The sequence below is a fragment of the Mesoplodon densirostris genome, chromosome 9, assembly GCF_025265405.1.
Source record: "Mesoplodon densirostris isolate mMesDen1 chromosome 9, mMesDen1 primary haplotype, whole genome shotgun sequence".
NCBI classification, from domain to species: domain Eukaryota; kingdom Metazoa; phylum Chordata; class Mammalia; order Artiodactyla; family Ziphiidae; genus Mesoplodon; species Mesoplodon densirostris.
The window spans coordinates 20,833,011-20,845,737 of record NC_082669.1 but is presented as its reverse complement, the minus strand read 5'-3'; the positions used below and the strand labels follow the sequence as shown (position 1 = coordinate 20,845,737).

General features: G+C 42.4%; 1 protein-coding gene across 2 annotated transcripts in view; it reads left to right on the top strand.

Annotated features, from left to right (window-relative positions):
* AMPH (amphiphysin) overlaps positions 1-7,262 on the top strand; it is a 172,476-nt gene extending 165,214 nt beyond the window's left edge. For both annotated transcript variants that reach the window (XM_060107895.1, XM_060107894.1), the window contains 3 exons: positions 590-829; positions 3,559-3,660; positions 7,155-7,262. In XM_060107895.1, coding sequence (XP_059963878.1) covers positions 590-829; positions 3,559-3,660; positions 7,155-7,262 — 450 coding nt within the window. The remainder of the gene's footprint in view (positions 1-589; positions 830-3,558; positions 3,661-7,154) is intronic.
* Positions 7,263-12,727: the final 5,465 nt, after the last annotated feature.

Genomic DNA, 12,727 nt, shown 5'->3' with positions numbered 1-12,727 from the left:
CCGATGCAGGGGACACAGGTTCGTGCCCCGGTCCGGGAAAATCCCACATGCCGCGGAGCGGCTGGGCCCGTGAGCCATGGCCGCTGAGCCTGCACGTCCGGAGCCTGCGCTCCGCAACGGGAGAGGCCACAGCAGTGAGAGGCCCGCGCACCGCAAAAAAAAAAGAAAAAAAAAAACAAGAACAGACCACTGCGAAAATGAGAGCATCCTTGGAGTCCTACTACATCCCCTTTCAGGATTGTCCCCCCACCCCCATGGTGACTCGACCTCTCTCCCCAGAGCCTCCTATCCCACTTCCCAGTTTCCCTAGTAACCTCACTCTTACCAAACTGCCTGGTTGTTCAAGAATCCGGAAATTAGTCCTACTAAGGGCTTCTGTCTCAGGAGAGATAGAAAGGAAGCCATGTCGGGAGGAAGGTCCCACAGGTGGAAGGGCCAAAGGCCAGAATAAGGGAACAGCAGGCATTTAGCTGGATGGGGGAGGTGGGGACAGTGGAGCCAGGCAGCGTGGGGTGGGGTAGTGGCCGCTCTTGGAGGGTACAGAAGTCTTCTTTCCCAGTCGCTGCCAGCCACATTTTTCTTCCTTTAGGAGAAGGTCATCCCCTCGGTGGTCATAGAGCCCGCCTCCAACAATGAAGGGGAGGGAGAACACGAAGAGATCGTGGGTGCAGAGTCCAAGGAGGCAACTGCTGACGCGGCTCTTCCAGGCTCCACCGGCGAGACACCAGCGCTGGCCTCGGAGGAGCAGGAGGCGGGCAAGGCCTCCCAGCCGGCCGCCCCCTCTGCAAGCGAGGCCCTCCAGGAAGGGCCTCCCGGCTTCCTCTACAAGGTCTTAACATTTCTTCTTTTTCTTTTTCTTTTTTTTCCTGATTTTATTCAATGTCAGGAAAATGTAATAGAAAAATCTGTCACTTTGGATGGAGAACAGAGTATAATTAAATTTAGCCCTACTTGAGAACTGTGTTGCATTTGATTTGCAGTTAACCGAGGTTCATTGTTTAGTTCAAAAGCTTGTACGTTTGGTTGTCTTATCTGCACAAAGGGATACATTTGAAGTGCCACACCTGATTTTTAAATATATTTTCAGTTCTCTATGACCTGCGATACAGTTTTACTTAAATTAAAGCTGATTCTCTTTTAAAAAGGAGAAATGTGTTTCAGATCTCTTAACATTTGTTATTTCTTAATCTGGTGGCCATTTGTCCTTCCTTTGCTTTGAGGTCCTTTTGTGCAAATGTGGTTGTCTGATTTTTAATCTTTTTGCTATATGTATTTGTTCTCTGACTGCCTTAGGCTTTATTCCCACATCCCGTTGTAACATGGCAAGGTTTCCAAGCTGCTGGGCTACAAGAACCACAGTCATGTCTTTCCATATTTTAACAACCAGTAATTAAAGAAAGTCCGCTACAGGGTAAATGATATGCCCCTTGGTAGTGAATGGGTGGATTTCTTCTTGGTAGTGAATGGGTGTGCTCTCCCGAGCTCCCCCTAGAGCCCAGGGCTTGAAATCATCCGTGTGCTCATCTGGTTCCCCATAGAGGGCAGGATACATGAATCGTTCAGTCAGCTCTGGCACCTTGTTGTAGTGCATGGCACAGAGTAGGGAGTCAATAAATATTTTGAAAGTTAATAGCTATCTTAATGGGCTTCTACGATAAGGATAAAAAATAATGGCAAGAAGGTTTTGCTCAGAGATGCCATCAAATGGCTACTAAAGTCTTCATAAATGGAAGGGTACATACCAAAAACCCAGTAAATACCTAATACTTAAGTCTAATACCCTAGTTTAAGCCAGGGGTTAAAGGCAGATAATCCTACCTAACAGAATATAGTTGGAATGTTAATTTGCATGTTTGATTTTGCATTTCCTAATTCAGCTCTTTGTCTTTTAAAAAGTATTAACTCTCTGTGTGTTTGTCGGGGTGGGATTGAGTAGAATCCTCTTCTTCTCTCTCTGCTCATTAGAAAGTAACTGCTACCTTGTCACCTCCAGTGGGTCCAGGTGGGATTGATGAATGAATTAATGTGGAGAAAAAAGCTAGACTTGTGGCCAGTGAGGACATGTGTCCCACTGGGTTCTGTTTTAAGAAGAGGGCATGAGGGCTTCCCTGGTGGCGCAGTGGTTGAGAGTCCGCCTGCCGATGCAGGGGACACGGGTTCGTGCCCCGGTCCAGGAAGATCCCATATGGAGCAGCTGGGCCCGTGAGCCGTGGCCGCTGAGCCTGCGCGTCCGGAGCCTGTGCTCCGCAACGGGAGAGGCCACAACAGTGAGAGGCCCGCGTACCACACACACACAAAAAAGAAGAGGACATGAAATCAAGGGGACAGGTGCCATGCAAAGCCAGGCCTGACTGGGTCCCTCCCTGGCTTTGCCCACTAGCTGCAGTGTGAGCTGGGGACTTGCACTTACCCGCTCTCTCCAGGCTTCAGTTTTCTCATCAGAAAAATGAATTTGGTGGTCATTTCCAGCTCTGACATGTTATGATTCTGTATGCAAAACACGCAACTTCAAAGCCAGGTGTTTAATCTTGGCAGTGGGATTGAGGCGAGGGATATGGGAGAGAGAAAACTGGCCGTGACTGAATCATTATCCAAGCTGGGTGATGAGTCCATGGGGGTTCATTATAGTACTCTTTCTCCTTTTGCTTTAAAAAATTTTTCTATAATCAAATTTTAAAGAAATCTTTCCAAAAAAAGGGAAAGAAGGGTGGTGGGTTAAGACAGGTGTTGTTAAAAGATGCAAACTGGCAGCAAGTAGTAAAGGAGACCTAGAGATCTAATCCATGGTGAATATAGATGACACTGTTGTATTATAGTCATCAAACCTGCTAAGAGACTAGAACTTAATTAACCCAACCACTAAAAAGAAATGATAGTTATGTAACCTGATCAGGAGCTACCTATGGCTACAGTGGCAATCATATTACCATATATAAATGTATCAACTTAACACGGTGTATACCTTAAATTATACAATGTCACATGTCAAGTATATTTCAGTTAAAAACCAGAAAAAGAGAGAAGCAAAAGAAACAGATTGTCATGGTTTAATGGGTAAGATAGGGAAGGAAGTTTGCTTATAAAGAAATTGATCACAGGCTTAATTAGTAATTCCTATATAACATGCAAGCTCTCAATTATTATTTTACAGAAGCTGGGGTTAGAGGAACTTTTCACTAGGTATCTTTACTTCAGGTTAAAAAACAGTAACAAAACATTGATGACAATACGATGCAAATCTCTAACAAAAATATGATGAATTAAAATTTCATTAATGCACTACATTTTAGTTCTTGCAGAAGGCATTGCTTTACTAAATAGACATTCAAGTGGCCTCAGTATCAGTCTGTAAGACTCGGATATTTTAAGTAAACAGAGATTAGGATTTCTTTCCTGTCTTCAGCGGCCTTCCTCCTTGGGGTGTGACTCATCTTCATCCTATTTTATCCAGCTTGGAGATGCTTCTTAGAGAGGCTGCTGATAATCTGGCTGAGAGACTTTAATTTTACATCTCCTTTTCTTTCTAAAATGAATCGGTTCTCTTACAATCTTTTGCAGGTGGAAACACTGCATGATTTCGAGGCAGCAAATTCTGATGAGCTTACCTTACAAAGGGGTGACGTGGTGTTGGTGGTACCCTCAGATTCGGAAGCTGACCAGGTAAAGGATGAGAGTGGAAGGTACTGCAGGCTGTATTGGTTTTTCCTGAGAGTCAGGTGGGCACAGTGACTTCCTGAAGACATTCTACCTTCTGAGATGCTGTGTGACAGCTCTGAAAAGGGCTTAAGGTCACAGCATCACTAACTAGATTTTTAGGACCCTTCTTTTGGGATGCTATTGGGATGCTATTATATATATATTTTTAATACAAATAGATGACAAAGCATAAAGTACCAATATCAGGCAAAAGTGTCTAGGTATCTGAAAATCATTAAAAACCTCATTATAAACTTATGAAAATATGTAAAATATATATAAAATATAGTTTATACTTATAAATATATTATAAAATATAAATTTATATATATATTTGCATTAACCATAAGTTATCTTTTAAAGAAATAAAGAGAAAAAAAGCTAGTCTTTTATATTTACCAACATGTTTGCCATTTCCAGTGCTCTGATTTCTTCCTATAGATCCGAGTTTCCATCTGGTCTCAGTTCCTTTCCAATTGAAAAACTGAGTCCTAGAGCGCTGATCTTCTAGCAGTAAATCCTCTCAGCATTTGTTTACGTGACGTTTATTTGATGCCTTTATTCATGTTCATTTTTAAAGATTTTTCACTAGAGGAAGAATTCTGAGTTGTATTTTTGTCCTTTCAACTCTATAAAGATGTTGCTCCATTGTTTTCTGCTCTCTCCTATTTATATTAGAAGTCAGCTGTGATTTGTTTAACCTTGTTTCTCAGTATACACTGTGTATACTCAGTATACACCTGAGTACTTTTTAGAATTTCTCTGTATCTTTGGTTTTCATCAATTCAGCTATAATGTGCTTACGTGTTTTTTTTTAATAGGTTTCATGCTTGGGGTTCATGAGCTCCTTAGACTTGTATCTTGATTTTTTTTATTACATTTGGAAGATTTTTGGCTATTATTTTCTAATTTTTCCCTCTTTTTCCTCTGTCTCTAATTATATTTATGTTGGACTTCTTGATGTCTAAGACTCTGGGGTTTTTTGTTCAGTATTTACTCCTCTTTGTACTCACATTGGATAATTTCCATTGATCTTCTTCGAGTGCAGTGATCCTTTCTTCTGCCGCTTTGAATTTGTTGTTAATCTGATCTTGGGAATTTTTAATTTCAGATATTACTTACACAGGTCTATAATTTCTGTGTTTTCTTTTATATGGTTTCTGGGTTTTGCTGAGATTTTCCTATCTGTTCTCATTATTACCATCTTTCAGTTTAAGTACTTGAACCGAGTTACAATAGCTGCTTTAAATTTCTTAGTAGGTCTCTCTTTCAAGATAGTAGTTCTCTGTAGTTCTCTCTTTCAAGATATTCTCCATTAAAGTGCTCCTCTGAATGCCCTGCATCACACAGACTGAGGCTGATCCTCAGGGAGAAAGCTCTATTAACAGATCTCACCCAATGCAGTTTCAAGGGTTAAATATCCCCCAATTTCTACCTGCTTTCGGTCATTCTCAGTGCCTGCAAATAGTTGTTATACATGCACAACTCCGTTATTTGTAAAATTCTAATATATAAACTTATATTTTATAGCTGTCATTTCTAAATATAAATAGTTGCATTTCTGTATGCATATGTATATATAACTACATATAAATATATAGTTGTTCTAGTGTTTATAACTGTTCTATGCAAAAGCATTTGTCTGATACCAGCTATTTTGCCACTACCAAAACTGGAAATCTTTAGTCTACCACATGTTTTAAGCAGTTAAAGTTTAATTTTCTATGTTTTCCTCACTAAATATTGATATTAACTATGATTCTTCACTTTATAAGTTGCATTTCAGAATGTATGTGTTGGAGTATATCTTGATTATGGGTTTATGCCAGCCCTTTATTTTTGTTTTTATTGAAACTATTTTAAAATGTGTGACTCCACTTGGCTCCATTAGATTTTTCACCCGCTGTAAATAAAGTCAAATATAGACACTTGAGGGGAAAATATGACCTTTTATATGTCTACTAGAGGTTTAGAAACTGTTTAGTTATCATCTTTTACTCTAAGTATAACTTTGTCCTTCACATACATAACATCATAATTTTATAGAGGACACTTTTCCTCATCAGCTAGGATTTTATCAATTACTTTATTGAATCATTTTTTTCTCAGTGTTATTTTTTTCTGCCTTCAAAAATTGGCCTGTCTAAATGCTTATATTTCTTGTCTATATAGCAGCATCAATTTATGGTCTCAGATTATATCAAAGGGAATGTATTCAGCTTCTTTATTTAATTTCTGAGACCTTGTTTTATCTGATGTACTTGAACTATATTGGGGATTGGTTCAGATTAAATCTGGCTATCCCTCATTTTAAGTGAGATCTCTTTCCTGCATTGGTTAACATAATAAAGGTAGTCATTTCCCTCTCGTTTCACTTCCTACGGTCTGTGTGTTTAAAATAGTTCCTTCAGCTCAGCTTTTCCCAACTAGACTCTGCTTATCTCCAGAAGGCCAAGGGCAGATGGCAACCTCTGTTTCTCAGTTTTACGTTTGGTCTCCCATGCCATATGACCATGCACGGATGGGTTCTTTAAACTTCCCGTGGTTAACTAGCTTCATTTTTGTGAGGGCACGCCTATACGATGGACAGATGTTTATGAGGAGTAATTTACAAAGACTCTACAAATGTTTCCAGCAAGAATGTCATGACATCAAACAGCTTTGTGGTTTATATAAACTTGAAAAACAACAAACACAATAGTGATACCAGGCAACACATTTCGAGCTGTTAGTATTTGGTAAGCCTTGTATATGGTGGTTTATTTCAGTTACATGATGTGAGCTGGCAGACAGAGTTCCTTCTTATAAGCAAGTGGTTGAGGATGAAATAAAAGACCTTCCATGGCCTTGTCAGCACTATATTCCAGCCCACTGGTCCTCAAGCCTTTTTTTCACTGTGATCCACAGGACAGGAAATGGTCCTGTGTGTGATGTTTTCACCCGGTGTTCCTCTCTTTGCACTGGCTATAACCCTTCCTTCCTTCCTTCCTTCCTTCCTCCCTCCCTCCCTCCCTCCCACACTGCTCGGCTTGTGGGATCTTAGTTCCCTGATCAGGGTTTGAACCCGGGCCCTCGGCAGTGCGAGCACGCAGTCCTAACCACTGGACTGCCAGGGAATTCCCTGCACTGGCTATAATTCTAATTCTTTCCTCTTCCTTAAGGACTTATGTTATAATCCAGTTAGCATCAATTAACTATACTTTATACAAAATTATAATATTAACCTTCAATTAACAATATACATAAAATAATTTCAAATGCTTACTCCTTTTTTTTTTTAACTAACAACTTATTTGAGACAAGCCTTCCCCCTGAGGTCAGCACACCTGTTTACATGTAATGCGTCATCCTCGTGCAGGACCACAATGCTCATTAAACCCATTATTTTATTAATCTTTGGCAATGCAGATTTTTCCAGTAGTTTGTTGGACTCTGAAAGCCCTGTCTTCGTCTTGCAGGATGCAGGCTGGCTGGTAGGCGTGAAGGAATCAGACTGGCTTCAGTACAGAGACCTCGCCACGTACAAAGGCCTCTTTCCAGAGAACTTCACCCGGCGCCTGGATTAGGGCCAAAAGTATTGTAGAAAGAGCCTGATTACTGGGTTTTTAAACCTTTGTGAAAACCTGAAGAGTTCACTTTTGCTATGACACTCTTAGTGATTTGCAGACCAATGCCAGACAAAGTTTGGAAGGCTGTGTCAATGAAGCATGTGTGCAAACTAATGTTTAGAGGAAAAAAAAACAAGTAAATTAAGGAAAAAGTCTTCACTGGTTCCCACGTTCTTGCTAACAGGTTTGTTTGTGCTTTGTCCAAGCTGTGGAGACTTGTATACTCGACCCCCTCCCACCAGTTCTAAAGTAGCTTTCTCCAGACCAGAACCTTAATTTCTCCGCACCAAGTGTATGGTATTGAGTGGCTTCCCTGCAGAAGACGTGACGAATTGTCCTGTAATACGAGATTATCTTATTCCCCTGTGCAGGTGTGAGCACGTGCTCTCTCTCTCTCTCCCTTTCACATTTACTGTGTTTAAAACGAAACTGCTGCAAAAGTTGTCACTGTTCTTTACCAGCACCTCTCTCTCTATATATGGACACACAGTCACACGAGCTAGTTCTCATCACTCCTGGATCTATGTGTATGCACAAGGCTACATATACATAGTTGCGCTCTCTCCTCGCCATTGTAGCTTTTAGCCTCTTCTGTGTCATTGATACATGCGTTGCTCTTATTCCGTCTGGAATCACAGTTGCAGTTTTGCCTCTGGGCAAAACCAGCCATCCCATTGCCAAAACAGTGGACAGTGTCTGTGTTCAGAATGTGCATTCTTCAGGATGCGATGACTAAACGGCACGTCGGAGCTGCTTCCCCTTTGGAGAAAGCAGAGTCTGATGATCTGGATGTCCGGCCACCATGACTGGAGGTGGGCGAGTGGGTATCAGCAGCTAAATTGTCTTAATTTCTGCCTTTCTGAGACTGGCTAGCTGATGGGGCATTTAAATCCACCCCCAAAGAACACTATTTCAAAAAGCTCCTATATATTTCCACCTCTTTTTATTGATGCAACTCATCTTCACAGAGATCATCCGAAAATAAGATATGATGTATGCTGTATCCACAAGTCACCTGTAACGAGTCTGTTTTCAGTGCTGTGTCGTTCCAAATAAACCTTGGGTAATCTCCAGCAGTGACCTTGACTCCTTCTGGTGAGTCATTTGTTATGGAAAGCTTGTTTCATTCGGGTCCACTGCTTGAAACAGTCTGTGTTGGAGTTGTTATTTGTGCAGAAATATGCTTGTTCCTCCGGGTTGTGCTCCACAGCCCGCCTCCCTTCCGCAAAACCCTGCATCCCAGTCATTGCTGGTCACTTGGTGGTCCCTGCTGCCTGGCAATCACTACAGCACAAATAACAGCTTTCAGTGGAGGCCCCACCAAGGTGCCGGCTGTCGCTGCCCTAGTCTGTGTATCACAGAAATCGGACGACCTCCGTAATCAGCAGTTTCTTCTCACACCAGCCTCATTTTTTTTTTTTGGTTAGTTTTCTTTCTGACATGTTTATGTTTGGAGGTACATAGAAAAAATAGATTAGATGACATAGAAGAGTCAATTCACTGGACCATTGCTTATAGAAGAGAATTCTTAAAACCCTTTCAGTTGATTTAGACTCTTTTCTGCTAGTATAATTGTACTCAGTAGAAGCTGATCTAGAATGGGTGTTATTAGAATTTTAAATTTGGTATGTATTAGTGATTCATGATTTCATTTCTCCTGGTGGATTACTGACTTGGATGCATAGTGGGTGGTTAAGTGTTGATAGAGAAACAGCTATTATTGACCCAAGATTTTTCCAGGGGCTGATTTCCAGGGAAACTGGATAATCATGAAATGCCTTGACCCAGGAAGCCCTATCCTAGCCTCCTCTTCATCTTTTAAGATTTCTCTTACAAATCTAGTAGGACTCAGACCTTCAGATAGTTCAGAGGACCTTCACAAAGTCAGATATGGAAGCCTATGGTTCTTATAAACATACACCTACTTGGCATTCCTGCCAATTCCACATACAGACTGAGTGACGTATATAGTTGCAGGGCAAAGCCCTCAGACAATTCGGATTTTTAATAATATCTCAGTGCCACCTGGGATGGAAAAGCTCCATGCACTATGCTGTCACACTGGTTCCACCTGGGCCAGCTCTTTCTGACCAAGCCGGGACAGCTTTGGAGTGAGCCAGAACCCCGCATCCACGGGCTTCCATGGAAAGAGTATGCAGGCTCAGAATTCTGAGCCCTCTTACTACCTAAAAAAGCCCAAACTCAATCTAGAAAAACCCAGCATGGCCCCATGGTCCATTCTGATGGCCCATTCAAAAAAAAGACCTTTGGGAAACTGCAGAAATTTTAAGAAATTGATGAGTTTAAAGATGACTGACAGGGCTTCCCTGGTGGCCCAGTGGTTGAGAGTCCGCTTGCTGATGCAGGGGACACGGGTTCGTGCCCCGGTCCGGGAAGATCCCACATGCCACGGAGCGGCTGGGCCCGTGAGCCCTGGCTGCTGAGCCTGCGCGTCTGGAGCCTGTGCTCCGCAACGGGAGAGGCCACAGCAGTGAGAGGCCTGCGTAACGCAAAAAAAAAAAAAAAAATGACTGAGACTCAGTGCTTTATTTCACACAAAATGCATGAACACCTGAAAGCCTGAGAAATAACTGATTTGCCTTGCTAGGACTCTCCTGGTTTTTACTTGGAACCCAACTAAAGACTTTATGAACACTGTGTACCAGACCTTGGACATGAGCTGGTCACACAGTTTTTTTGGGTGGTGGTGTAGCTACTGTCTTCCCAGCATGATGTATAATAGCATCATCCTAGGACTTGGATAAATGGCATCAGACATTGGTAGCTGCATGGAGAAGATGGTGACCAGTATTCTCTTCCCAAACTTAGAAATCTGAGAGCCGTGTGCTTCTACTCATCCTCGACTCCACAGCAGGGCCAGGACTAGACGAACCCTAGCTGTTCAGGGCAGCCTTCCTCAAGGTGTATAGCGTGGGTTTGATACGTTTTTCATAATAGCCAATAAAATATGCTAAAATAAGTTTAATAGTCCATTCAAATATTGGGTGGGTCAAAAAGTTCGTTTTATGGAAAACCCGAATGAACTTTTGGGCCAACCCAAGAGTTAGTGGCTCATTGGTTATCCTTTGTTATGATTGCTTACTGGTAACACATACTGACTTTTTCCATTGAAGGAGTAATGGAGACACACCCCTTAATTCTACGCAGATTGAGAGGCAGTCTAGGTACCTTGAGACTCTTTCAAAGGCTCTCTAAACTCACTTTCTTAAAATCCAGTTAATTCCCAGTCCCCTGAGGTCTCAGGTCCAACACTGAGGTTGCCTCATTTTTATAGGTTGGATCAAGGTCATGTGCTTATTCCTACTCCTCCGTACCCACCAGGGTGCGTCTGCCATTTGCTCTGGCAAAACCTCCTGATGCCTTTTAGTGCCATGAAAACCATTGCAGGAGCGCCTGGTCTATGGCACATTGCCACACGGCTGATACCCTTACACCCTCCCCCTGTTAATAAATAGCATCAGACTCAGTGTCCTCACGCTCTGCTCTCCAAAAACCGGCCAGTGACCACCAAATGATTTCTGCGACGTCTCATGATGCCGCCAGACTTCTCCAAACTCCCTGTAAGGTTCCAAGAGACTCATTTTCCTTGTTTTCTTGCTTCTTCCAATGGCTGCTGGAGTGGGGCGGTGGGGGGTGGGGGGGCAGGGCAGCATCAGTCTCCCTCTCTCTCGGTCTGTACACCCGCTGTCCAGAGGATGTTTCCTTGGAGGGTCCCATTACTGCTTGCAAGTCCGCATGGTCATTCATTAAACATTTGTAAGGCTCATGCTAAGTGTCAGTTACTGTCCACTGGACCACATGGACTGAGACCTTGTGCTCAAGGAACTGCTCTCAAAACCCCGCTGCAGCCCACTGCTGAAGGGTCCCCCTCTTCAGAGCTCTGGGCCTGGAAGTGTGAGGCCTCGCCTCTGCCATTCCTTTTCCAGATTCCAAGCACCTGCCTTTGTTTCTTTTCTCAAAATGTCATGCGATCTTGTGCTTTACTCCCTGCTACCGCATCTGGGAGCGGTCCTTATCCCTGCCAAGGAAGACTTTTGGTGCTTGTCGTCCCACTATCTCCCTGCTTCCCTTCTTCCTAGTTTATCCTCCACTCCCCAGACCATTTACCTACACTGAGGTCAAAGGGTTAGCACTCCCCTCTTGGTCTCCCTCTCTCTCTCTCACACACACATACACACTAATGAGGAACACTGTTGTATGACACGCGGAATCCCCATGCCTCTGCTTGGCTTTCAAAGCCTTCCACGTCTTCACCGATGCTTGTCTTCTGCTTCCGTCAGAGGACCTTCCTCACTGGTCCATCCTGCCCTCCCGCTGCACCTCTACCCTTTGCTCACTGCATTGCAACCTCCTCCTGAAATGCCCGCCCCTCCCGTCTGCCTCTGCAACGCCCCCTCCCTCCAGGCACAGATTAAGTCCCATCTCCTGGACAAAGCTTTCTCACCAGTTCACTCCTCGGTCCACACCTGTTCGGCTCATTGAATTCAGTGTAAAAAGGATATCAGGTAGCCCTTTGTTTCCCCCACTAACTGAAAACCCTCTACCAACCTTCTCTGTATTCCGAGTCTGCTCCAGGGCCTTATACACAAGGTCACCAAGCAAAGGAACAAGGTACTGAGTGACGGATTAATTCAGGGAAGCCCAGAAACTCCAATCCCCAAACTGAAATTCACTGTAAGAAAGTACCCAAAGTATATGGCCAAAAAATAGTTTGGCTACAAAATTGAGAATTTCTATCTAATGAATGATGCTTGAGACAAAATCAGTAGACAGATGATAGATTTGCTGAGAATATTCATGACAGCCGAAAGTCACAAAGGATAAGTATCTTATAAGTTTAAGATACTTATATCTTTAAGAGAAGTATCTTAAACTCATTCAAGTCAACAAAAAACAAATAATTAGTATTATCTTAATACAATTTTAATAATTCACTTGTGTTTGTTATTTATCTTTGTACTTATAATATTAATAAATTACTTGTAATAGTAAGTATAATATACATATTATGTAATAATATACAGTATTATTATATATTATAGTATATTATTATATAATATATAGTATATAATAACTAACATTTATTGCATGTCTGTTATTTACCAGACACTCACCTAAGTGTTCTGCAAGTGTTAATCTTCATTAATCTGTGAGGTAGTTGCTGTTTTTCCCTTTTGTAAATGAGGCTAAGGTACAGTGAGTGACATGAAGGAACTTCCTCAAGGTCACACAGCCAATAAACAGCAGGGCCAGGCTATAGCCTAGGCATCCTGGCTCTAACATAGGTTTGCCCCTCTGCTATCCACCCTTCTTTTTGCTCTGTTTTAAGGACTTGAGTAGGCAAGGCTCTGGAGGAGACACTTGAGTGGATACCAGAAATAAAAGGAGACCTTCAGCTTCCT